General features: G+C 44.7%; 1 protein-coding gene across 1 annotated transcript in view; it reads left to right on the top strand.

Annotated features, from left to right (window-relative positions):
- The window catches only part of ptprsa (protein tyrosine phosphatase receptor type Sa), a 207,959-nt gene that overhangs the window by 152,187 nt on the left and 28,695 nt on the right, over positions 1-27,077 (top strand). The window contains exons 15-23 of the mRNA XM_084163819.1: positions 7,277-7,870; positions 8,919-9,013; positions 9,362-9,612; positions 10,323-10,410; positions 11,137-11,349; positions 11,656-11,822; positions 13,092-13,207; positions 23,310-23,407; positions 26,020-26,143. Coding sequence (XP_084019945.1) covers positions 7,277-7,870; positions 8,919-9,013; positions 9,362-9,612; positions 10,323-10,410; positions 11,137-11,349; positions 11,656-11,822; positions 13,092-13,207; positions 23,310-23,407; positions 26,020-26,143 — 1,746 coding nt within the window. The remainder of the gene's footprint in view (positions 1-7,276; positions 7,871-8,918; positions 9,014-9,361; positions 9,613-10,322; positions 10,411-11,136; positions 11,350-11,655; positions 11,823-13,091; positions 13,208-23,309; positions 23,408-26,019; positions 26,144-27,077) is intronic.

Raw genomic sequence — 27,077 nt, 5'->3', positions numbered from 1 at the left:
TCCTATGACAGGTCCTGATCTTGACAGGTGTGCCTATCGCAGGTGTCAGGTAGTGTGACGGGCTGCAAAGGGCGTTGGTACTGTCACTCCTCTCCTCCCTCCCTTGTCATTCTGCGCTGACTGATCACTCACTCCATCCATCCATGCCTCAAAGCCATCCCGCTTTCCCTTTTTATTACTGAAGCGCGGAAAAAGGGCTTACGCGGCCCAAAATAAATAAATAAGCGTGAGGCAGAACAAAAAGAAAAGAAGAGAAGCCTCAGCCCCTTCGGAGGTAGAAGAGGCTTCCTATTCCTCTTTCATGTGACAGTGGAGCTATCAGCTCGGCCATGGGGCTCAGTCAAATCGTGGTCCAGACGGTTTTCATGGTTTTCATGGTTTTCCCAGTCCCATTTCAGGGAGACATTGTGCTGTCAGACAAGTTAAGCCCCTGCCTTGTACTTTGATAAAGCAAAGGCACAGATGGGAGGGAGGGCCCTTGCAAGTGTTTACACCAGGGTTTCCCTAACTCGGTCCTTGGGACCCCAAGGGGTGCACGTTTTGGTTTTTGCCCTAGCACTACACAGCTGATTCAAATAATCAATTAATCATCAAGCTTTGATAAGTTTAATCAGCTGTGTGGTGTTAGGGCAAAAACCAAAGTGGACAGAGTTTGGGAAACGCTGGTTTACACACATACACACACACTGGTGCATATTAAGTGTGTAACGCAAATGCATGTGAAAAGAGTGAGTGCACACACACACACACACACACACACAAAGAGACTGTTTTTAATGTTTCAGAAGGGCAACCAGACTCTTAAGACAGCAAAATAAAGAAATGCCAAGATGTTGAAAGTAGGGCTATGTCAAACTCTTAATTCTTGGTTCAATAGATAATGCCTAAAACTCCATCAATACAAACATTGTGAAAATCGAGGATAGAATAATTTCATCTAACTCAAAGTGGTTAGTCGATCAAGTCAAGATCAATTACTTTTCATGTAACAGCCAGCTACTTTTGTAGGTGTTGAAGTCGAGGTTTGACGCAGTCTTCATGCATTAGTTTAGCCTGACGACTCACTGAATTGTTCCGCTGCTCTCTTTAGTCTGAGACTCCATCATTGAAGTCATTTGTGGTGACGAGGGGCACGAGGGGCATTGCACAAAACAAAGTCATCAGCGATTGGATCGTCTCTAACCAATCAGAGTATCAAAGCCAATGACGAATGTTCAAACCACCGCTTTACCCACGTGTGTTCCGGCTCTGGCCCAACCCATCAGATTCTGGACCAATCAGACTGCCCGAATGTGTTCGCATTCGTTGAAGGGTCGGGGAGGTACTCAGACCCAGACTCATTGTGGAGAAGAAACTAACGTCCGTGGGCGTGGCAGAGCAAGGAGTCTTGGTAGCCAGGCAAACATTAGTTTGCTTCCGTTGTGTTCATTTACCAAGTAATAACAGCTAGATTCATAGAACTTGGTGGTGTGTGACGTCACCTTGCCTATTTGAATCGCCTTCGGGCTCTAAGACCTTCATGGTTGATGTGAGTTGAATTACTTTGAAAGAAAGGGCCAGACATTTACATACAACTGAAATTAATGGTTATGTGCAATATGCAAAAAAAGCCAGCAATTACATACAACAGAGCTTAGAATACTCCAGTCCCTGGCTATTCAGAACAGTTAAGGGACAGTTAGAAATTTACTGGTAAGGGGTGCTGGTCCAACTCAAGGTGTCATAAAAAAAATGCTCACTCTCCTTGCCTGTTTCATTAGGCCTACACTATGATCAGAGCCGGCTGCAGACAATGATCAGCTAGGGGAAATCTGATTTTCAACATTTAAATGCCATATTTATAATTATATAAAATATATGCAACACATTTTCCACCAACAGGTTTTAGTGCCAATGCACCACAAAACCAATTTACAAAGCATACCGAATTCGGGCGCTTCAATATCATGGTTTGCGTTTTCAACACCACAATAAATAGACTACAGTACCAGTCAAAAGTTTGGACACACCTATTAATTCAAGGGTGTTTCATTATTAATAAAGAAAAACCCTTGAATGAGTAGGTGTGTCCAAACTTTTGACTGGTACTGTATGTCAATCTCAACAAACAGAAAATACAATTCCTCCCTACCCCCTGGCATTCCTCCTCCTCCAAACATGGCGAGTTGAGTTGATGCCAAAGAGCTCGATTTTGGTCTCATCTGACCATAACACATTCACCCAGTTCTCCTCTGAATTATTCAGATGTTCATTGGCAAACTTCAGACGGGCCTGTATATGTGCTTTCTTGAGCAGGGGGACCTTGCGGGCGCTGCAGGATTTCAGTCCTTCACGGCGTAGTGTGTTACCAATTGTTTTCTTGGTGACTATGGTCCCAGCTGCCTTGAGATCATTGACAAGATCCTCCCGTGTAGTTCTGGGCTGATTCCTCACCGTTCTCATGATCATTGCAACTCCACGAGGTGAGATCTTGCATGGAGCCCCAGGCCGAGGGAGATTGACAGTTATTTTGTGTTTCTTCCATTTGCGAATAATCGCACCAACTGTTTTCACCTTCTCACCAAGCTGCTTGGTGATGGTCTTGTAGCCCATTCCAGCCTTGTGTAGGTCTACAATCTTGTCCCTGACATCCTTGGAGAGCTCTTTGGTCTTGGCCATGGTGGAGAGTTTGGAATCTGATTGATTGATTGCTTCTGTGGACAGGTGTCTTTTATACAGGTAACAAACTGAGATTAGGAGCACTCCATTTAAGAGTGTGCTCCTAATCTCAGCTCGTTACCTGTATAAAAGACACCTGGGAGCCAGAAATCTTTCTGATTGAGAGGGGGTCAAATACTTATTTCCCTCATTCAAATGCAAATCAATTTATAACATTTTTGACATGCGTTTTTCTGGATTTTTTTGTTGTTATTCTGTCTCTCACTGTTCAAATAAACCTACCAGTAAAATTATAGACTGATAATTTCTTTGTCAGTGGGCAAACGTACAAAATCAGCAGGGGATCAAATACTTTTTTCCCTCACTGTATATACACACAGTACAAAGATTTTTTTATGTGACCGGGATTGCACAATAAAGTCAGAGACTTATTTCCATTGTGGTCCCCATTTTTTACATACAGGGAAATACATATACAATTACATAGATACACATTACAGAGATACAGGCAAATAAAAGTTTATCCTGCACACATTAGCCAGCTTTTGACATTATTTTAAAAGTGGTTATGGTTGGTATGGCTTTGAGTTGCTGTGGTAGTTTGTTCCAGTCAACAGCACCGGTATATAAAAATGTGTTCTTACCAAGATAGACTCTTATATTTAAAACAGTGAATATTAGAGTCTCTGGCTTTGATATAATGCTGGTGGACATCTCTAACAAATGAAAAATAGTTGGATAGGTACCTGGGGGCTGAGTCCATGATAATTCTCTGGACCAGACCAAGTTGAGTTAATACTACTATTTTTTCTACAGATAGCCAGCCTAGCTGCTTAAAATGCTCAACGTCCAAATGAGTATGAGGGGGGAGTTAAGTACGATTCTTACAAGCTTGTTTTGGCTGGTCTGTAGCTTATTCTTTAGATGTTTGGGGCTGCTGGTGAACCATGATGTGCAGGCATAATCAAAGTGACACTGGACTAGCACACTTGCCAGAGTCTTTAGGGTGTCTACAGTAGAGCACAAGCAAGCAGAACTTTTGCTAGGTTTAAACAAATTATATAGTAAAACCTGCAAAAGAGCGAATGTAAACCAGGGAAAAAACTCACTACCTTCCAATGTACCCAATAACCCTTCCTCAAAACAAAACATCAAGTTAGACAAACCTCCCCTATTTTGGACCCCAGTACATTTTGAACTGTCCCTAACTATTCATAACAGTAAAATAAAGAATACTATAATATATCCATAGTACACTTTTAAATAATATACTGTATACAGAAGGACATTACTCCGTTCTATTAAGTCCATTAACATTCCAGGCCACCAAATGCCATTTCTCCTCCCGCTCTAATAGTCAGAATCTCTCATTAGTCCTCATCCCTCCATCTTCCCCCTCCTCCTCTTCATCCTCCCATCCCATCTCCATTCTCCCGTGAGGTGAGCAGATTGCATGTTGGCGCTATAACGCTGAGCCGAGCGGAGTGTTTATTTTAAACCCGGGATGCCTGGACAGGCCCCGGAATACACTGGGAAGAAACCGTCTGGATGCCACTAGCCCTCACAGACCCCCTGGCTATTCCTTCTCCTAATTGGCTACTTAGCACAACGTGAGTGCTGATTGCACCAAACCGAAGCTTGTAGCACTGCATATTTATGGCTTTCCTTCAACTATCTTGATTTCTTCTGTCTTCTCTGTCTTAAAAATAGATGTTAAGTTAATGTAGTGATTCTCGTCATACCCACTTAGTGGTGCATTCTAGTAGCCTAATGGGTTCTTAAATGAACGTTTGTGAAATTTCAACATTGTTTGAGCAGAGCCTTTACATTTTTGGGGTCAGTGTCAAGCATAGTGAAAAACGAAGAGAGGAAAATTAAAATGGGAGGGCTTACGGAAGGGATTACGGAAGACCTTTGCTGTCAAAACAGCTGCATCTCTCAGTATGGCCGAGGCAATTTTTCATCACCACAGCTAAATTAGGTATATGTGGGGAGGCATTTTCAATTATGTTTGCCCTCCAACGCTGGTCAGCTCGTGCTACCTTTGACACCTGATATCAATTGGATGTGAAAATGCAGCGGAGCACTTTTGGAGTGCCTTAACCAGTGCCCCGCAGGCCTGTACAGTAGGGTGAGGAGGGCCCACAACCCCTGATATATCTCTCTGGAAGTTGTAGCTGCAGGTTAACCACTAAGATGGCTGAAGGTAATTTTTCTACTCTCACTTGGCACATGCACGCACACACACATACACACACACACACTTACACACACACTTATACACACACACGTATTACTTGTCTTTAGGGGGGATTACAGAGCAATAGAGAGAGTGTGTTGTCTGTGTGTGTGCGCGCGCTCATGTGTGTTTGACTACTGTGTGTGTGTGTGTGTGTGTGTGTGTGTGTGTGTGTGTGTGTGTGTGTGCGCGCGGTCGTGTGTGTGAGAGGAGAGGAAATGAGTAGGAAACCCAATCCACTACTCAATCAAGACGACTGTGTGTCAACAGCGGCCATTAAAGCCAGCCCTGATGGGAAACGTGCCTCCAGCTCCACTGGGAGGGATTGAGGGAGGCCAAGTGGAGAGGAATGGAGTGATGGAAGGAGAGGGAGAGGTGGAGAGAGGGGGGTAATCAAGGTGTCTGCGACCCCCCATGCCTCCCTCGTTGTCCCCTCTTTGCGGCAGATTGCTCCCAGTCCCCTGTCACCTTCATCATGAGGACTCTCGTTCTCACCCCCCTCCTCCTCTTCCTCCCTCCATCCTCCAGTTTTCCTTTAGCATCATTTACAGTAGTGCCTAGCCTACCCTGTAAACACACACACACCTCAGGCCCATTATCTCAGGTGTTCTCATTGGGTCTTTCTAAGCAGTGAATGTGAGGGGAGGGAGAGTCAAGTTTAAACAAGACAGGCTGGTTGCAGGGCTGAAGTTATAGTTTGTTAGCGGGGAGTAATAGACGCATTCGTCTCGCCACTGTTTGGAGGCTGCTGCGTTTCCATTACTGCTCCAACTCAATTTGCCCCTGCCCAGAACAGGCCCATTAACAAGAAGGAACAAAGTGTATGGGTATATGAGGAAGTGGGGTAGATGTGAGTGTCAATTGGTGCGGGAGCCTGTGTGCTATACAGTGGCTAAGAGTGTGTGTACAAGAGTGCACACATACAGTAAATGAGTTGGCAGAAATCCACACACACAAACAGAAATTGTTCCAGCCAGTGAGAATGAGGGAGGGAGCGATGGCTCCAGACACATTTTTGGCTTCTCCAGATTGGGCCGTGGGCAAGAGGCCAAATTGCCCTGTGTGCAGCAGGGATGAGGTAAGGGCAGGAACTGTCTGCTGAGTTGGGCTAAATCACGAGGCACGGCGCATACACAACACACTCACACACATAAGCATGTACGCATGTAAAGTACGTGCGTTGCAGAGTAGCCTAACACACATGTACACAAATTGAACTCTTGCGCAATACGTGTGTGTGTTGGAGCTTGTGTGTGTTTGTTTATGATTGAGCCTGTGTAGTGTGGTAGTATTTCAGGGATAGAATTTTGGTAAAGTTTTTTGGAGTCAGGTGTATAAAGTGAAAGAACACATCTTTTGCCTCATATATTTTCATAGACAACATTAGATGACTAGTCTGGTGTGGGATCGCTGTGCTAAGACGGGACTGGAGTGCAATTTCACAGCACTCATCTCACACTAAGCACGGCTCACTTCTGAGACAAAGCCTCCGTGTCGACACTGGCTCTATCACACTGATGGGACCTCTAACTAACGGAGAGAAACACAGAGAGGAGAGCCATCCACAACCCCGAATCTGGGTCACTGAAGTAGAATGTCTAGACTACTGCATCATCCAGTCTGTAGCTCATCCAGTCTAAAGCCTCATATCTAGAGTTGATTATCAAGTATCTTTTTCACTGAAACTTGCAGAATACTTTTTTGTAAGAGAGTCACATCACAGTTAGCCTGGGTGCCAGTCTGTTTCTGCTTTCTGGCCAACTCCTTATGGAATTGTCATGCCAAGGCTTGACAATGACAATGGAGTTGGCAAAGCACAAACAGGTCTGGGACAAGGCTACATCACAGTCACTTTGTGTGCCAATTCCAATTTGTACATACGTCAATGCTGAATATAAATTTGTGAGTAGGAGAAATGGCTCATTGTTTATGCTGAGAGGACCTTTGAAGCTGGAATTGAATTTCACGTGATTATCGGAATTGACTGAGATAGAGGACTGTAGGTCTACTGGCCCAACATTACATCATTGAAAGTGTAAAGTAGTCCCAGACAAAATTGGTTTTAGTGGTCTGTTTATACTGACTTCGTTCTTGCATAACCTTTCGTCCAAGTCTACTGAAAGAAAATGTTTTTTGCCCCACTAAAAGCACATTCCACTCGATAATGAAGAAAACTAGTTTATCACATACAAAACATACACCTTTGTCCTCCCGAGCAGCCTTAATGTTGTCCACAATGTTATAGCACAGTCTATTATTAGTTATTGACGTACCTAGATGTACAAACCACACACCATTCTCACTCTTCAAAACACACCTTGTTTGACCTCCTAGAGTAAAATATAAATGGATAAAAGTTTTGTTTGTTTTCCTCAACAGTGCCTGGGCCGCCCTATCTGTCAGTGGCTCACGATTCGGAGACGTCGGCCGTGGTGCGCTGGGACGCACCTGATGTTATGATACCTGGAATGGAGCTGCAGGGTTACCGGCTTCAGTTTGGCCGTAAGGACGTGTCCCCCCTGGCTACTCTGGAGTTCACCCCCCAGGAGAGGCAGTACACAGTGGCCAGCGTCCACCGCGGTGCCACCTACCTTTTCAAAGTCCAAGCTAAGAGCCGAGGGGGCTTCGGGGAGGAGGCTACGGCCGAACTGCAGGTGCCCGAACACATACCCCAAGGGTACCCTCAAATCAGCGAGAGCTCCAACGTGACCTGCTGCTCTGTAGAATTGGCATGGTCGCCCCCGGTGCTGGCAGAGCGCAACGGGGACATCACGGAGTACACGCTGGCGTACCAGGAGACGGGCGTGGGGGGCGCACTCCGGGAACTCAGCCTGCCCGCCATCCAGTCCAGCTACGTGCTCAACAGCCTCAAACCCAACTCGGCGTACGACGTGAAAATACGCGCGCACACGAGTGTAGGTCCAGGGCCCTACAGCCCGCCGATCCAGTATCGGACTGTGGCGTTTCAGACAGGTATGGCTTGCCTGTTTCTCTCCCAACCCGGGGGGAAAAACAAAAAAAACAAAAGCAACAAGCAACAACACAAAAATGAAAACAACTTCCCCCCCTCCAACCACCTTCACTTCTTCTCCACGACAAAAAAATCCTAGAACCTTAAAAAGTTTGCGGGGGACACTCACTTCACTAACCCAAAGGTAAAACCAGTCAGTAAGTTACAGTCAGTTTGAAAAAGAGGAGGAGCCGCGGCGTTCCAAGGTAAGTGCCGGTTGGTCAGACACCTTGCGGTCTCCTTTCAGCCCTTTGCAGACATGCACACTCACACAGTTAATGCAGCCTCACACACACACCCCCAGTTTGCAAAGAGACTAAACAAAGGTAGGAACTCAGTGTTTCAGTCAAGAGTTCGTTTCCGTCCATTTCGGTTAGCAAGCGCAAGACTTCGGTTCCTTATTTCCTTTGGTTTTAAGTTTGTTTTGAGTCCCCCTCTCCTACTCTGCTCCTCCCCCCCCCTCCCCCCTCCCACTATGGGAAGGTTTGTGGCATGGGATCCCCCCGATGCACTGCTAACGACTGTCGGCATGCTGTGTTTGGGTCTGTCTTTGTGCCCGACAGGCAGCACATCGTGAGCAGTGCCAACCCAGGCTCAGAGCGCCAGAACCACAAGGGTCAACGACTCCTGGTTTTCACTGGGATGGGAGTGGGCAAAGGGGGATAGTGACTAGTAGAAAGATGTGGCGGTCGGAGAGGGGTTGGCACTGCCCGGGTGGCCAGCCAGCGGGCACATCTGTGCTTGTCCATGAGTCTCCCGTGCTGTGTGTCTAACTAATAGCATTGCCCCCTTCACAGCCTATCACAGCACAGCTCACCGCCCGCTCACTACTCCAACCCAGAGGACCCCAGCTGGGAAAATGACAACAAAAATGACCTACTCTTCCTTTTTTTCTCTTTGACACTCTCTCACTCTCTCCTTTCCTCCTTCCCCAACTCTCCAAACTAAACACAACCTCTCTGTTTTTGTTTTGTTCGTTTTTCTTTATTTTTCTGTTCTCCCTCACGACAGATGTCCCGAAGAACTTCACAGTGAAGTGGGTCACCAAGACAACGGTGTTGCTAACGTGGAAGTTTGCCGAGAGGCGGTTCCCATTCCGGTGCACGGTGAGAGAACGATAAACAGACAGACAAATCGACACACGCACACATGCACATCTACAGGACTCTATTAATTAATTTGTGACTAATTATGCCACTGACTGCAATTTTGATTTAAGTCAAAGTTCAAACTATGCAATCTTGCAGAGACCAAATTATATTATATCTATAGACAGCCAGGCATACACATGCCATCTTGGAACTATTCCCAAAGAATATCTCCTACAGACTAATTTTACATTGTGCATGCTTTTACCCAGCGGTTTTACCCGGAGCTGAGACAGACCTTTCCTAATGTGTATTTTTTGTTCGTCTCCGTTTGTTTGTCAATCTGTCCATCTGCCCCCTGTCCAGATTGAGTACAACCGTCAGAAGATGGACGTGGACGCCCGGCTGACCAAGGCGCTAGTCACCAGCCTGCGGCCCAACACCACCTATGAGTTCCGGGTCACGTGTCAGGAGAACACAGAGGGTGGACCTCGCCACCGCGTGGTCGCTAGGACCGCACCGCCCATCCTGGTCAAAAAGCCCAAGCTGGACCTCTACTCGGAGCCGGACAACATTCTGACCATGGGCTTCGCCCCTGTGGAAAGCAAGGACATCAAGTGAGAGAAATGGACATATAGGTTTCTGTCTGTGGGTTATGGGTTTGTCTGATGGGGTTAATTCTTTCATCGCTCTTTCTTTCGTTGGTTTATCCTCCTTTCTTTCTATCTTTCTTTCTTTTTTTCTTTCTTTTGTTGGTTCGTCCCTCTTTCTTTATGTCCTCTCTTTTTCTCTCTCTCTCAAACTCCCACACTCTTCCACATAGCACACATTACACCTTATTTTCTTGCCATCTCTGTTGCCAACCTTCTGTCTTGCTCTCTCATTTCTGCTCTCACTCCGGTGTTCCATTATTCGCTCTCTCTCACATTCCTTTACCTCTGACTTACTATCTCTTTCTTTCTTTCTTTCTTTCTTTCTTTCTTTCTTTCTTTCTTTCTTTCTTTCTTTCTTTCTTTCTTTCTTTCTTTCTTTCTTTCTTTCTTTCTTTCTCTCTCTCTCTCTCTCTCTCTCTCTCTCTCTCTCTCTCTCTCTCTCTCTCTCTCTCTCTCTCTCTCTCTCTCTCTCTCTCTCTCTCTCTCTCTCTCTCTCTCTCTCTCTCTCTCTCTCTCTCTCTCTCTCTCTCTCACACACACACACACACACACACACACACACACACTTTCAGACTAAACCCAACCTAGCCCATTAGTCCCTGTAGTGTAAGTTAGTGTTTTGTCTCTCTGAGGATGTTGTATGTTGATGGTAGTGATGTCTGTGTGCCTCGCAGGAATTTCTATGTGGTGGTGGTACCGCTAAAGAAGGGCTCAGGGACAGTCCGACATCTCAAGAACCCAGACGAGATGGACTTGGAAGAGGTAAGAACCGAGGACTAACGCACATTCCAGCATTGCTCAAACTCAACAATGGAATTGTGTTTCAACCACAGTGGTCTTCCCAGGTGACTCAACTTCTTTTCATAACTAAAAACTTTAACCATATGTACCATACCTGAATAAAAATGCTGTGAATCTGCACACAAGGTTATTGTCACAAAAAAGGGGATTGTGCCAACAAGCACCCTATTGACTTTGGGGCCAGAGTGTACGGAGGGAATCGACCTGCAAAACCCCATTTAGGAAGTTTGCAGCGGACATTTAGATTTTTACACCAACTATTGAACAGGTGGTTATACGTTCTCCTCTTCACACACTGACTGATCAGATAGATGGATGGATTGACCAATAGGAATGATAAACTGATGAGTAGACAGGTAGGTGGATGGATAGATACAGACAGACAGACAGATGGACAGAGAGATAGACAGACGGACAAATATAGGTACTTTTGATGGATACAGTGGGTCTGCCAACTCTTTCCCTTTTTAACGTTTTAAGGGAGCATGCGTTAACATTCTCAGTCAACTTTTTCAAATAGAGATGAACTAATTAATATCTAGAGAGATGGATAGACAGATACATTTGACAGACAGACATTCAGACGGACAAACCAACAAACCAAGATAAAACTCCACAAAGAACTCACACCTCCTCAACCCCCTCCATCCCTCATTCACCTCACCACTCTCTCCCTGTCTCCTTCAGCTGCTGAGGGACATCACCCCGAAACATCGCACCAGGCGCCAGCTGAGCCAGGCGGATGGCAAGAAGCCCTACATCACGGCCTGCTTCAAGCAGCTCCCCACCACCTTCACCCTGGGCACAGAGCACCGCCACAGCAGCTGTGAGAACAAACCTCTGGAGCCCGGGCAGGAGTACGTCTTCTTCCTGCTGGCCGAGCTCAACACCACCGCCGGGGTGAGGACTGGAGATGGAGATGAGAGGCGCATGCAGATACACGTGCACATGCACACTCAGACACATGCACGCTTGCATACTCATACATACACACACACACACATTGACAAGATATCCATATACAGTATAGAGATAACTGGTCATATCAGATGTGTGAGTGAGTTAATGAAAGGTGTGTTTATATGTTATGCATAGGTACACTACTTCTCAGTTTAATTCCATTGAGCCCTTGTCTATATTTTATATCTGTCTATTTGTTTGCAGTTAATTGTATTGAGCCCTATGTCTATCTCTCTCTCTCTGTAGAAAATGTTTGCGGCCAGCCCATACACGGACTCAGTGGTGACCCCAGAGATGGAGGTGGATCCTCTGCCCATGGAGACGGGTGGGGATGGCCTCATCTGGGTGGTGGGGCCCGTGCTGGCTGTGGTCTTCATCATCTGCATCGTCATCGCCATCCTCCTCTACAAGAAGTGAGTTACGTAGGGGATTCTGGGGGATGTAGGCTACAGGGGATTCTGAGGGATGGCGTTTGTTCTGTATGTTGGGGGGACGGTTTTATGGGGGGGTGACTTTCTTTCAAAATCTAACAAATGTATGAGAATTGCAGTATGAGAATTGTTAATGAAAGGAAGGTTGGGAAGGAAGGGAGAAAAAAAGGAGGGACTGGGGGAAAATAATACGTAGAAGAGTTAGAGAAAGAGCTAATGCTCTGTGTTAATTGAAACCAGAAAAATATAAATGATGAAATCTTTACTTGAAGGGGAGATATCTAAAGCCTAGTTTTAATTTCAAAGTAACTGAAATCTAAAGTATTTACTTGTGTTTTGGGGCTGGAGCAAGCAAGCAGTTAAAGTACTGGATCTGATTCTGTTTTAACAGTTGTAGGCAACATACTGTCTAAGAGACCACAAGGCCCAGTAGTATACTGTAACTGTGTTCAGTCATGTATGTAGAATAAGCAGGCCAAAGTTGGAGTAGGAGAAACAGGGCCTAACTTTCAGATGCTCCCTGACAGTTAGTCTGACCTTGGCTTATACCTCTGCATGCTGGTGGTTAGGGAGAGTAACGTCTCTCCTTGGATCTCTCTCTCTCTCCTCTCTCTCCTGCTTTCCCTCTCTCTCCTTGGTGGCTAGTGTTTCTACCTGCCCTTGGTCCTGACATCCCCCCCCCCTCCCTCACCAAGACACACACACAGTCATAAACACACACACACACACACACACACATACTCACACACACTCACGGTAACACACACACACGAAGCAGACCGGCTCCTCCAAATGCTGATGAGCTTTATCTAGCTAGCACTGCGAGGCGGCAGCCCCTGTGAATTTTAAAATGCTCTCTATTGATTTTTCTCTTCTCCCCCCTCTCTCTCCTTGTGTTGTGTTTTTCCCCTCTTTATATATTTATTTGAAACTCCATTGCTTTCTCTGGAAGCAGCAAACCTGACAGGTAAGGCTTAGCCGTACTTTATTGCTGTGTGTTTTTTCGGCAAGAAAATAACCTGTCTCAGCGTAAAATATGTTTTTAATTAGTCGGGGGCGAAAAACTGTGAGGGAAAGAGAAGCTGGCTCACTAGATATGCCTCTCGAACTTGTTTCATGGAGGGTTATTTCGACATTCAGCGCTAAAGCTGTTGTAGCAGCACAGAGAGCTTCTTGTTTGTGTGGAGGGTGGACATTTTATTTTGTTGGGTCTTGACGGTGTGCGTCTTTGTTTTCCTTCCCCCTCCAAAGCCGCAAACGAAAGGAGTCAGAGCCCAGAACAAAATGTCTGCTGAACAACGCAGAGATCACACCCCACCATCCCACAGACCCCGTGGAAATGAGACGCATCAACTTCCAGACCCCAGGTATGGTGTGGGGACATGCAAACACCCACCACTTACCCCAACACATGTACATACTTTTTGGGGAAAATGCACGCTTATGCCCTCGTACACAAACAATCAAAACACCCCTCACACATTGACATACAGTTTACACATGGAACATAAAGGCATACACACTCTCACCAGTTTATGCGAACATGTTCATGCATACACCCAAGTGATCTCACACAATTATCATGTGAAAAAAACTGTGTATGGCTAAATGTCATTGTGGATTTCAGACTTTTCAGACCCAGCAGCTCAATGAAACCATATAGGAAATGTTTTGAACGTAGACCAATGCTGTGTTTTGTGCTGATCCTTCATTTGTGTTTCTCCATCTACCCATACATACTACGACAAACCAACCATTCACAATAACCATAAGTACCTGTATCTCCGGATAATTATAAAGATTCAAGTTTGGTTTTTGTAATATAGCATCTTTCTCAAAACTTCGTCCTGTACTTTTAGTCCACTTTTCTGCCCTTCTGCCGACATCACTGTCCTCAAGTACTCTGTTGTTTATCATCTTGGCTGGTAAAGCCCTCTCTGTTAAAAGACAAGAACACTTGATCCTGCTCTTATTTTCTACAGCTTCTCCGTCTAAAGCCTTGGCTGACATTTCCCTGTGGCTTCTGCCTTGTTGTCTGTCTACACCCTGTGACCTTGTCACACATTCCTCCATCCTTGTCTTTTTTCCTTACTCCCTCGTTTCCTCTATTAATCTCTCGCTCCCCCTCTCCTTGTCTATCAGTCTTCCGTCGACCAATCTTCAGTCCATCAAAAGGCTCATATTTCAAAGGACCTAATCTCCTGTGCTGCATGGTGAACCCAAGATTTGGTGCAGGCAGCCTATACTTGGAACCCCCACCCTATTTGTACATTGGAGGACATAGCGAATATCATTGGACTCCCAACACAAACACAAACACAGACACACACACACACACACAGGTTCCAGTAGCCTGAACCCTTCTCCTTTATCACACACTCTGTTGTAGGGCTCATACTCTTAGCACCGGCCCTGTAATGGCAGAGAAAATGAGCATAATGGCCTTTGGTCGTATTTGTCTGTTTTCCTTCCAGTACATTCCCTCCTCCGCGTCCCTCCTCTCCTCCTCCTCCACCACTCCTTGAAGAATAATGAAAAACCTTATTACAGTGTCTCTCTCTATCACACACACACACATTCTAGGTATTATTAAGTGAGTCCTCTTCTCCTTTTGCCCATTACTGTCGTTCCATTGAATTCAATGTCATTATCTCTTTACTCTGAGAAGTTAATTTAAACAGACATTTTAGTGCAATTAAGCTGGGTGGGGAACACTTTCAAACATCCCTATTAGCTAATAGTGGCCATTGTTCAAACGAGCGTATTCTAATACACTTGGAGGGCCCTCCAGTCCAACCCAATGGAGCATATGTCACCAAGCCCATGCCTGCGCAATGGCCCCAGCCTTGGGTTAGCATGAAATATGTTTTAGATTATATTTCAGATGCTAAACTAGACTATAGTCTAGGCATGTGTGTTTGCGTGTGTTCGTGCGGCTCTGGCCTCCCTGGAACGTCCCATGATTCCGCAAGGGCAGCGCTGGCGCCCTCTCGTCATTATCTTTAGGTTTGTGCTCCGGGTCTGTCTCTAGACTCGCCTGGCTAATGAAGCACAACTTAGTTGATATCTGTCATCTCCCCCCTCCAAACCCACTCCAACCCGTCTATAGCTATTAGTTATCTCTCTCTCTCTCTTTTCTTTTCCTCTTTTTGTGCCTCCTACAGCTATTAACCTCTCTCTTGGTCTCTTCCTATCTCTTTCTCCATTCTTTCCCAAATGTTTCCCTCTTTTCATATTTTTGTGTCTCCTATCATCTGTCTGCAGTTTCTGGTTCCTTTCTTTCTGTGCTCTCTCTCTCTCTCTCTCTCTCTCTCTCTCTCTCTCTCTCTCTCTCTCTCTCTCTCTCTCTCTCGCTCTCTCTTTCTTACTCTCCCACACTCTCCGAGGGCCACTTTCCATTCAAATATGTTTTATTGAACACACACAAGAATGGTGTATAGGTATGAAAGACACGTGTACAGTTATTATCTAAACATAAGAGAACAGACATGAACAACAAGACCCAGAGTTCTGGGCACAAAACAAATATTACAAAACAAGACATACAGAACAGGGACAGGTAGAAAGAAAAAGGGTAGATGTAACCCCCTCACTTATACCCCCCTTTATCCCCCCCCCCCTTATTCCACCCTATTCCCCTCCCGACTGCTCGGGTGGCGGGGCCAGCACACGCTGCCCAAAGGTAGATTACAATATGACAATTGAGAGTGCGTTAAAAAGTACAAATTCACAGCGCCGACTGGTCCGAGGGCCACTTTCCCACATCTCTAAATCCAACTCCCAGAGGTCTCGGCTCTCATTGTCTTACTTCCTGCCAAGCCCTCTGGTCGGAAACTGACTTCCTCTACCAGGCCTGCAGGAGAATACCATTCCCTGTTCACTTATGCATCCACACACTTACACAGACAGACACATACAGTGCCTTCAGAAAGTATTCACACCCCTCTACTTTTTACAAAGTGGGATTCAAATGGATTTAATTGAATTTTTTTTGTCAACGATCTACACAAAATACTCTGTAATGTCAAACTGGAAGAAAAATTTAAACATTCGTTTTTTTTAAATATAAAATAAAACACTAATATATCTTGATTAGATAAGTATTCAACCCCCTAAGTCAATACATGTTAGAATCACCTTTGGCAGCGATTACAGTGAATTACAGCTGTGAGGCTTTCTGGAAGAGTATGAAAAATGTATGCACTCACTAACTGTACGTCGCTCTGGATAAGAGCGTCTGCTAAATGACTAAAATGTCAAATGTAAATGTAAGTGTCTAAGAACTTTACACACCTGGATTGTTTAATATTTGCACATTATTCTTTTAAAAATTCTTCAAGCTCTGTCAAGTTGGTTGTTGATCATTGCTAGACAGCCATTTTCAAGTCTTGCCATAGATTTCCAAGCCGATTTAGGTCAAAACTGTAACTAGGCCACTCAGGAACATTCAACGTCGTCTTGGTAAGCAACTCCAGTGTATATTTGGCCTTGTGTTTTAGGTAATTGTTGAATTACCTGCTGAAAGTGGTGACTAGGTGTATTGATACACCATCCAAAGTGTAATTAATAACTACACTATGCTCAAAGGGAAAGTCAACATTCTACCAATAGGTGCCCTTCTTTGCGAACCATTGGAAAACCTCCCTGGTCTTTGTGGTTGAATCTGTGCTTGAAATCCACTGCTCGACTGAGGAACCTTACAGATAATTGTATGTGTGGGGTACAGAGATGAGGTAGTCATTTAAAAATCACAGTAAACACGATTATTGCACACAGAGTCCATGCAACTTATTGTGTGACTTGTTAAGCACATTTTTACTCCTGAACTTATTTAGGTTTGCCATAACAAAGGGGTTGAATACTTATTGACTCATGACATTTCAGCTTTTAATTTTTTATTAATTTGTAAACATTTCTAAAAACATAATTTCACTTTGACATTATGGGGTATTGTGTGTAGATCAGTGACACAAAATCTAAATTTAATTGGTTTAAAATTCAAGCTGTAACACAACAAAATGTGGTAAAAGTCAAGTGGTGTGAATACTTTCTGAAGGCACACAAATACATGCTCCAACCCCACACTTAATCCGGAACCGCCTCATCTTCATGTTTAACTACACTGTCTTTCCACGAGTCATCGAAATCAGGTGGCACACACACACACGTTACCGACGGAATGATAAATTAAATTTGTAGACCGGAGATTTGTCGGCCCCCCTCTACATTTAATTAGTTATTGTCACAGTGAAATCAGAGGAAGGGGATGTCACATGTCTTCATCCCCCTCTTTCTGCACTTGTCTGCTAATTTCCTGACCTTTCTCATTACGCCCAGTCTCTCTTCATGGAAATTGTCAATTGAGTCAGATTCTCACTTCAGAGAAGCCTGACTGGATGACTTACGGGATGACACAGAAGGATGAATCTTAGTTAGGAGTTAGCCCTTTGGGTACACCCACCCACCCACTCATCTCTGAAGTGTGGTAAGGGTTTGTAAGGTCACACTTTGAGGACAGGAAACCGTGTGCTCTGAGGACTTCCAATGAGATGACCTGTAACCTTTTGGTCGCCACCTTTTGTGCACATCCATTGTTTCGTTTCCTTGCCTTCTCTTGTGCACACGACCAGAAGTACATTTTGTCTCTGTTGGAAGAAAACCTTGTAGCTGTTGGAAATAAAGTTTTGTGATTGTGTCTTCATAAATGGTCAAATATGGCAGTTTCTCCGTTCCCTGAAAGCTTTTTGGGGGCGATACAAGGTTTTCTTATAACAGTGACGATTTACTCAAATGCCAAGTGTTCGTTGTTCTCCGTACAATGGAGTTTGAGGGCTACAGTTGGCAACAATATACAACGCTAAAAAGGAGTTCATGTACTCAGGCTTTTCACCACAGAGTGCCCTTGCAGTGTACTGTATTTGTATTTGCTGCAGCATTTGAACTTAATCTAGGATATGCATCTATGCTTCATTGGGTTACTGTGTGCTAGCGGTCCATGAGTGTATTCAATTGAAATGCTTTTGTGGCCCAGAAACTGAATTCGCACTCCTTTTGAGTCCAGAGCAATAGGCAGCTGCAGTGCCGAGCTTCAGTGACCTCACCTTGACCAAACAGACAGGTGTGAGGACCACGGCCTAAGTAGAAAGACAGACAGAGAGAGGGTGTAGCTGTGACGCAGCCTTTACCTTCATGAATCTTCTTGACAAACTTTGAACTGTCACAACTGCTTCCATTCGCACCAGCTCAGACTTCTGAACAAAAGGGCTTTTCAGCATTCATTTTTCAGAAGAAATATAAGCCGTTTCCCTTCCTTTCTTCCTGTATTTCTTTCTCTCGCTCTCTTTTATGACAGTAACTTTCTTACCTCTGTTTATGTACGAGAAACAAAATCAATTTCTGACCCACACTATGGCCAGGCAGCTTGATAGAGGAGTTTCAAACGGGCAGGAGTGATGGACGCCTGTGCCAAACAAACAGCTTGCGCTGCCACCGCGGCACTGATTTTGACAGTGGGTGGGAGGAGGGTCAAGGTATTCTGCTGAAATGTGTGGCCTACTTTCCCCCTGCCTGTCTGACAGGCTGGCTTCAAATCCAACACTCAGGACCCCCTGTGAAGGACCTCAATAATTCAGGACAGGGAAGGATTTGTACAAAAAGAACACAAAGAATAGTGATTAATAACATTGGTAAACATTGGTGAATAAGTGAAGGATTGAGATACTTTGCCTCTCTGTATGTGTGTTTCTTCGCCTTTTATCATTTTGTCCATTTTTAGGATTTTTAAGTTGCCTTTGCATTTCAGCATTTTTTTAAACAAGTTTTTCTTTCTTTTTTATGTTTGCTATTCTTCACAGATTCTGGTCTGAGCAGTCCTCTAAGTGAAGCCGATTTTGACTATGAAAGTTAGTCCCTACGCATTTAGCTCCTGTGTTTGTCCTCTCGCATTATTTTTGATTTTCTAGCACTGCCCCCATTTACAAAGTTTATTTCCCACACGTTGCAATTTCAGCACTAATTTCCTTGTTTTTCTTTCGTAACCCAGCTGTTTTGACTTTGGTTGGATTTTCAGTTACGTTATTCACACAAAGCTGTTTGGCTGCGCATTAATCCACTATACGTAACCTCTGCGATCACTTCTGCTGATTTAAGCTGGGTTTTTTACAGGAGTTCTGTCTTCTCTCTCACTCCCCTTGCTCCCCTCCCTCCACCCCCACCACTGCTTCAATTCCAATCTGAACTGACTGGGTCTTTCTGCAGTCTACGAGATAACGAGCGGAATTAATTAAAGACCCTGGCAAACGATGGTTCGACATCTGATCGTCTCCCTCTCGCAGAAAAGGAGCAATGAGAAATAGTTTTTTTCCCTCCAACTCCGAGACACGCTGAGAGTGTCTTCCCTTTTATATATAAATAAACATATATAAACAGGCCAGTGGCTGGGGCTATCAAAAGGAATAATTTTTTCCCAGCCGTATTGACTGCGGATCGGAGATTGGAAATGTTTAATTAGATGCTAGTTGTGTTTCTCCGTGCCCATTGATCTCTGCTGTTGATTGCTGTGAAAAAAACAGAGGGACTACTTCGATATTGGAGGGGAAAACTGTGGGAGAAGGGGGGGGGGGGGGGGACTTTACATGTGATTGGCCCGTGCCAAAGTCGAAGTTTAGAAATGGAATATCCTCTGAGTAAATACACATACACACTGAGTGCACACTGCGGCTGTGTATAAATGAGGATATGGATAAGAAAACAATTCCGATGCGATCAACTCGTTTGTCTTTGGCAGGCCCAATAATAATAATAATAATAATAATAATAATAATAATGATTTGGGGGGTGCTTAAATTTGTGCTATTTCACCTTTTTCCTATGGGCCCTGGTCAAAAAATGTGCAATAGTGAATAGGGTGCCAATAGGTGCCATTTCAGATGCAGCCCCACTGTGTGTGTTGATACAGAGAATGTTTTGTTGAGTTAGGCAGTATTCAAGATGAAAATGGACTATAAATGCCTTTTCTAGGAGCTTCCAGTAGGCAAAAATCAAAATCTCCGTAAGCACCAACTCGGAGCATGACCCAGTCTGCTCATCTGCAATGCATTGTGGGGTGTATTAATTAAAACCAGTTTAGATTTATTGCTTGTTTTTAACAGACTGAGAGCCCAAATGAATTCCAGTAAACTTATACTAGACAGCTATTATTTACTCGTCCTTGCTTTTGTTAAAGTAATGAAGCAGACATCAGTCCAATTCATATACATTTCCTATAAGTTTAAATAAATACAGTTATTACTAGTTTAACATATGCCAGTGGGCCTACGTTACCTTGTATATCCCGGGTTACAGTTCCTTTTTCCAAACCAAACACTTAAACCGTAGCCTCCGCAGGCAGTAGCACTGTCCTGCACTTACAGTACATCTAAGGCAGTACGATTGGCTGTAGATAGGAACTGAGGTACTACGTGTGTGAGTGCACACTGTCTGCCACTGGAACACTAAGCACACACTGCTTTTGATCTCGCTGCTAACAAGCTGCTCTCGTTTTTTTTCAAATGAGAAAATAAGGGGAGGGAGCGTCCACATTTGCGTCCGTTCAATTTCGCTTATAGCTCCTCATACTTTTTCCCTTTGAGTTTGTGGGATAACAAACTGACAGCCTAAGTTAATATTCCATTTTTAAACCACGTTCGGTGTTAATAAATGCACCATCCGGCAATGATTAATAACACCGCGTTTCCAGCTGATGCCATAGGAAAGTAGCGTGCGATGTTAGCTCAGTCAGAAACTGATGTGTGAGCAAACAAATGTAGGAACTTGTCCAAATACATCTATATCAGCGGGGCTTGCTAATACTGCTCTTCCCATGCAAGGTTGTGTCTATTAATTCAACTTAAGATAATAAATAATTGAACAGAACAATTCTTAAAGGAGTATTAAGAAGGTTGTTTTATTTGGCCTCACAAAGGATCGTCAGATTGGTTCATTATTGAAAAAATTAAGACATGCTATTGAACTGTGTAATAATCAGTGCTTGAATTTGTCCGGTGCTGGCACCTCAAAATTTCAACTACATAATAATATAATAATAATATGCCATTTAGCAGACGCTTTTATCCAAAGCGACTTACAGTCATGTGTGCATACATTTTTATGTATGGGTGGTCCCGGGGATCGAACCCACTACCCTGGCGTTACAAGCGCCATGCTCTACCAATTGAGCTACAGAGACCACTACATCTCTAATGCTCTAAAATATGAACAAATTAAATTGAGCACCGGCACCTAAAATGAGTACAGGCACTTTTTTCATTCCACTTTAAGCACTGATAATAATACAATAATAACTTCAATCAGTGGGTCTTATTCAATCAGTGGGTCTTTAGAAGATCTACAGTGTGATTCACCTTTGAACCAGTCCTCTAACACAACACAGCATGTCCAGTCATCAACTAGAATGGTGGTGTTCAGTGCCTCAACCTCCATTAGTCCCTGTGTCTCCTATATCCCTGTTATATCCCTATAATCTCTGCTAATCCCCATGTAATTGTCGACGTAACATTATTCCCTTCATTTATAAAAATTACCATCACTAATTGGGAATGATGCCAGGTAGTGTCGAGTGTCCCCTCCCCGACGAAACAAAACATTTGTGATCCCGCCGACATTCGGGAGGACGCTAAACGCCACGCGAATGGGATAAATTTAGGATGCTTAATCTGATTACACCGATTTTGCACGCCCAAGTACGTCATCAAGATTTAGGCAACTTTTGACCTCCATTTGCAGAAAGCAACAAAGTGGGCTTAAGCACCTTTTAAAAATATGACTAGTGTTAAGTTCCGTGCCGGGGCTATGTCCAGGGACAGGCCAACAATATGACTCCACCGTATTCCATTACATACCCAGCATTATGCTCCTAAATGGATTAGCTCCAGTGTACACACACTGCCCCGCAGATAATGTTACAGCACATTGCCTGGTGCACTTGGCGAGCTATAGAGAAAAAGTAGCTAAAATGTCCCCACTACTGACTAGGCTGGTTTGAATATTACTATATTTCTAGGGCAGTTTGGAAGGCGGTAGTGGCGGTGGAGTGCTACAGAGACCATGCAAAAATTGCCTTTAACCGACTACACAGGTTCTGACATTTTGGATGGTGTGGAGACTGGGGAGGGGCGTCCATCTTAGGGGCCCAGGTTTTTGGCTGCTTTTTTGGATGGCCCGGCTGAAAGCCATAAAAGGGTGTCTGTGATTGATCCTAGCGTCATGCTTGCTTGGCCTTGGCTGACTGGAGTGGAGCAGCTCACTGCGTCACCGCGTCACTCACACTGTCACTATCACCTTCCCCTTCTTGACCCCTCCCCCTCCTCCATCTCATCCAACTCAAACCCCAGGCCAGGGCTCGTCAACTGTCCCCTAACCCCTGACCATTGACCCCTAACCCCTGAACTTCGTAGACAGTATTTAGTTAGTTTATAGATGCAGTGATGTAGATGTACTTCATTGTGGCAACATTTTGACTGCTTGTTTTAATCTAAATTAATTTTTCAATAAACAAGTCAAAATACTTTAACAGACAGAGGCCTTGGTTTTCCAGGCTGATGGGAAAATAGTGTTGTTATTTTGTGTGAAATGCCACTCTACAATGAGGTGATGTTATTTACGATTTGAGTTAACTCCAGTATTAAATATTTGCGCCTCTGAATGTGAAAAGGTTTTTCACAGGCAGCTTTTATGCTATTGTTAATAGCACTTCCTTGTCACAGTGACATGGTTAAGAGAAAGCTCTAGCTTTTTCCTCTTACCCTAGCATAAAAACTATAATTCCTTTTGTTTTTGTGCACTGAGGAGTGAAGAACTATTTATGTCAACATTGCATCATCTTGGCTCCAAAGGTTTTTTCTCTTTTATTATTGTGCATTCAAAAACCGAGGTTTGTTGCCTTGTCTCTGTTGCCAAGCTATTAAAAGCTGCGTCTCTCTGTAGACTTGAGCGGTAATTGGTCGGGGGGTTCTTTCTCACCATAGCAATCACCCATTGGTTGTCCTTTATTTGCGGCCCTATACCTTGTGCGCCATTATGAAGGGGAATAGTAGTGAGTGTGCAGAATAAAAATGTTGAGCTCCGGCCTGGTCTCGACTGTATTCCCTAACATCACCCATCAACTCCATACGGACCGTGTGTTTGAATTCCAGAATGTTCCCTAGTATTCCCCCCCTCCCTTGTCATTTAAGGCTTTCTCACTTACCCCCCCTCCGTCCCCCCGTCCCCCTCCGTCTCCACTGCAGCTAGCAGAACTGCATTATCCACAACCCCCATTCTCCCCAAACCCTTGTCCTGTCATTCTCTTAACATTTGGAGGGTTTTAGCCTCTCACTTCGAATGCCATGGCAGCTGTACTGATGCATTGTCTTTCTATCCCTCCTTCCCCCCTCCCTCGGTTCTCTCTCTCTTCATCTGTGTGGCGAACAGGTATGATGAATCATCCACCCATCCCTATCGCGGAGCTGGCTGAACACACAGAGCTTCTCAAAGCCAACGACAACCTGAAGCTCTCCCAGGAGTATGAGGTGAGTGTGCTGGGGTCAGGGGGTAAGGGTTAAAGCTGGGTCTCTGGTGAGGTATAATGGTGTAGGGGGAAGTTGCCTCTAGACGCTGATCTTGGGTCAGTTTTGTATTTTCCCCACTAATGGTTAAGGTTAGGGTTCGGGGAAGGGAAGCTAATTCTTGATCTGTACCTAGGAGAAACTTCACCCCTGAGCGAGGTGGAATGAGATTACTGGGATTCCAAGGTTTTAGTGAATTAACTGTATGTCGAAGGTTTTAGTGAATTAACTGTATGTCCATCAGCCATTAGTTGGCTGGTGGCATTGTAGTGGCATGTTATCTAGTCAAAGTTGGCGATATAATCAAAGTTGGCGTTGTAATATAAATCAAAGTTCCATCACATCCTCTTCAACTGGGCCCAATATAATGAAACAACACATTCTATACTTTAACGTTGGGTTTCCAGGCAACCCTTCCCCCAATGCAATTTCATAATCACACCAAAAATCACTGAGCACTTAATCCGTCACAATGCGCCCAGTCCCACACCAGTCAACGGATGGTCTGTCAGCCACCCTTAAGATTCTAAGCTGCAGCATGGTGGATCCACACACACACACACATACACTGGCATCGGGCGAGCATGAAGCCGAGCTGTCGAAGCCCTGAGTGCAGCCAGGGAGGTTATAAATGAACCTGCCGCTGATTAGAAATCAGGATCGCTGAATCAGCCCTTGTTTGCATACAGAAATATCCTCCCTCAGAGCATCAGAGCTGCACCAGGGACAGTTGTGGGTACTGTAGTACTGGGTGCCAACAGGAGAACTACAGTTAAACCAGTGGTGGATGGTGGTGGATGTTGGGATAATGACTGCTTGCGGCCATACAGTACATCTTCTTCTAATCTATTATTTATAAATCTATGTTGGACCGTGTACCAAATCGACTTCCCTTCACACTGGCGAGGCAGAGAAGGACAAGGGTATCGAGTCGTCGGTGAGGGTTTGGGAAAAGTGACTTGTTGACACTTCGGAACACTTTGGTACAACGCAAAGTTCTTAATTACTTGGCTCCAAAAGGAATGTTACTTACGGTGCACTCCTCTCTCTCTCTCCGTCTCGCTCCCCCTCTACCCTCTCCATTCGCTCCCGCAGAAAAATAAATGACCAAATTAAATGGAGAAGTGTAATTTTCATTTTGTTATTTTCTTGATGAATGGCTGCTCATCTGGGCGCCTTGGCTTGCCAAGCCCGGACTCTTCGGGCTCTGAGTGATTGGTTTTTCTAGCGGGGCGGGATGGAGGGGGGAGGAGAGGAGGAGGGAGGGAAGGAAGCGTAGAGAGGAGAGGGGTAGGAAGGGGAGCTCGGTTAATGATCAGGGCTGCAGTACAGGAGCTGGAGGGAGAGGGGCGGCATATTTTCGGAGAATGAACATAGCAGGGGTAGCTGGTGGAGGTTCGGAAACAGGGAAGGGGAGGAGACTTGTTCAAAGGGTCCATCATCGCCTAAAGCTATGGAATGTACTGAGGAGGTGGAGTAACTAATTATTCAGGTGTCAGCACCAACATGCCCCATCCCAGAAAGGCCCGTCCCCTTTTGATGGGAGCTCTCACTCATACTCATCGCCTTGGCAACACCTTTTTGTCAGGATAGGGGAAGTGGAGGAGGGAGGGGAGTGTTAAAGTAGAAACCACACTCACCCTATTATACAAACACACACACACACACGTCTTCAAGAGAGCGCTACTACAAACAAAATAATCCCAGTCAGCCTCAGGGGAGACCAGACAGAGAAAAAGAGAAAGAGAAGGGCGGGAGCAGAGAGAGAGACAGAGACAGTGACAATGTGAGCAGGTTCTCCTCGTGCCGAGCTGGCTGCCTGTTATTTCACTGTGATGATTGTGGGTAAACTGTTACATCAGGCTCCTATTTGGACTTTATTTAGCCCCAATCTCTGTTCCCTGCGCCAGGCCCTAACCAAAAACATCCTTCAAGCTAGCGCCAGGGCCCGCGAGCGAGCGCCGAATCATAATGGAATACTAAATTACCCTGACAAGGGAATAGAATATTTATCCGGAAATCTCGTATTCCAAGCGCGGGCAGCATTTGTCTTGCCAGCAGTGTCGAGGCCCAGCAACCTGGTTGATTCCCCCTCTTTCTCCCTAATAGAAGTGCTGCCACCTTCTCAATATTTGTATTGCCATTATGCACTGTCAACATTAAAGATCTTGATAAAGCCACCTGCGCAGGCGTTTATATAATGTAATAATATGCCATTTAGCAGATGCTTTTATCCAAAGCGACTTACAGTCATGCGTGCATACATTTTTTTGTGTATGGGTGGTCCCGGGGATCGAACCAACTACCTTGGCGTTACAAGCGCCGTGCTCTACCAGCTGAGCTACAGAGCTACTTATATTTGAAGTGGGCACCGAGCAGCTGCCAATGAGGCTGTTGTTCCCTTGTTGAGTTTTCTCTCTTTCTCTCTCTCTCTCTGTATTGTTGTGTTCCTTTCTGTGCCTTCCCTCTCTATATCTTTCTTTCGTCTCCTTTCTGAGGGTGTCATATTGTGTGTGTATGTTTGTGTGTGTGTGTGCGTGCGTGTGTGTGCGTATGTGTTCTATCTTTTCCCACAGTCCATCGATCCGGGCCAGCAGTTCACATGGGAACACTCCAACCTGGAGGTGAACAAGCCCAAAAACCGCTATGCCAATGTCATCGCCTATGACCACTCCCGCGTCATCCTTGCACCCATCGAAGGTAAGACTAGACACTTTTTGGGACTTTTTACCCCACCAATTGCAACTTCAATGCTCTGTGTTGGTCTATTATGTCCTGCAGACCAAGGTTTGAGGTAGACTGACGGCCCAATACTCTTTTGTCTCATCTTATTTGATCTTATGAAATGACCATTTGTGCATAGTTGAGAAACAAAGTAGTCTTTAGGACATTGTCAGATGAGCTCACGCTTCAACAGTGAAAGTCATAGCCAGGTGAACTCTTCACCCTTCAATCCTGCTGGGCTCTCAACCTCTCTCGACCTTTTTCTGCGACTTATCCATTTCGACTTGATTTTGACAGTTTGCAATAGGCCCAATTTAAGAGTGCGACAGCACGCATAACAAAATCATCCCTGGCAAAGCGTCCATAAATACATAAATTAATCAAGTCTGAAATTTCCATTTTACAGTGCAGTGATTTTGCCATTAGTCACAGCAGTAGAACAATTCATGTATGCAGCCATTCGCTGTTCACTTAGCTATGACTAACGCCAATGCACCACAATCACATTGTGCGACGTGGAATTCTTTTTAATGACGTTTGCCTTTTCTCTTTCTCTCTCTCTCTCTGTCTCCCCCCCACGGTTGTTGCCGCGCTCTTTGTCGTATCTCCCTACTCTTAAATTAGCCCAGTCGAGTGTTTCATTGTTTGTTGCTTGAGTGCGAAAACGTCAATTAAGGAACATGACTTTTCGAGCGCCATTGCAGTCTGTTGAAGCGTTTTAGAGTTTAAGAGTTATTACTAGTATGTTATAAGTCTGATAAAGGAAGGCGTGTGACATTCAAGCATCTTTTATTAGTTGATAAAAGAGTAGACTCTAGTCTAGATAAAAGTAAATACAATTAGTAGACTCATTGAGGTTACAGATTGCCTGGTTGAAGATAGATACATTGGTCGGAGGATACTACGTTGG

This window comes from Coregonus lavaretus (assembly GCF_964263955.1).
Source record: "Coregonus lavaretus genome assembly, chromosome: 6".
Classification (NCBI taxonomy): Eukaryota; Metazoa; Chordata; class Actinopteri; order Salmoniformes; family Salmonidae; genus Coregonus; species Coregonus lavaretus.
This window is presented reverse-complemented; position numbering and strand designations above follow the sequence as displayed.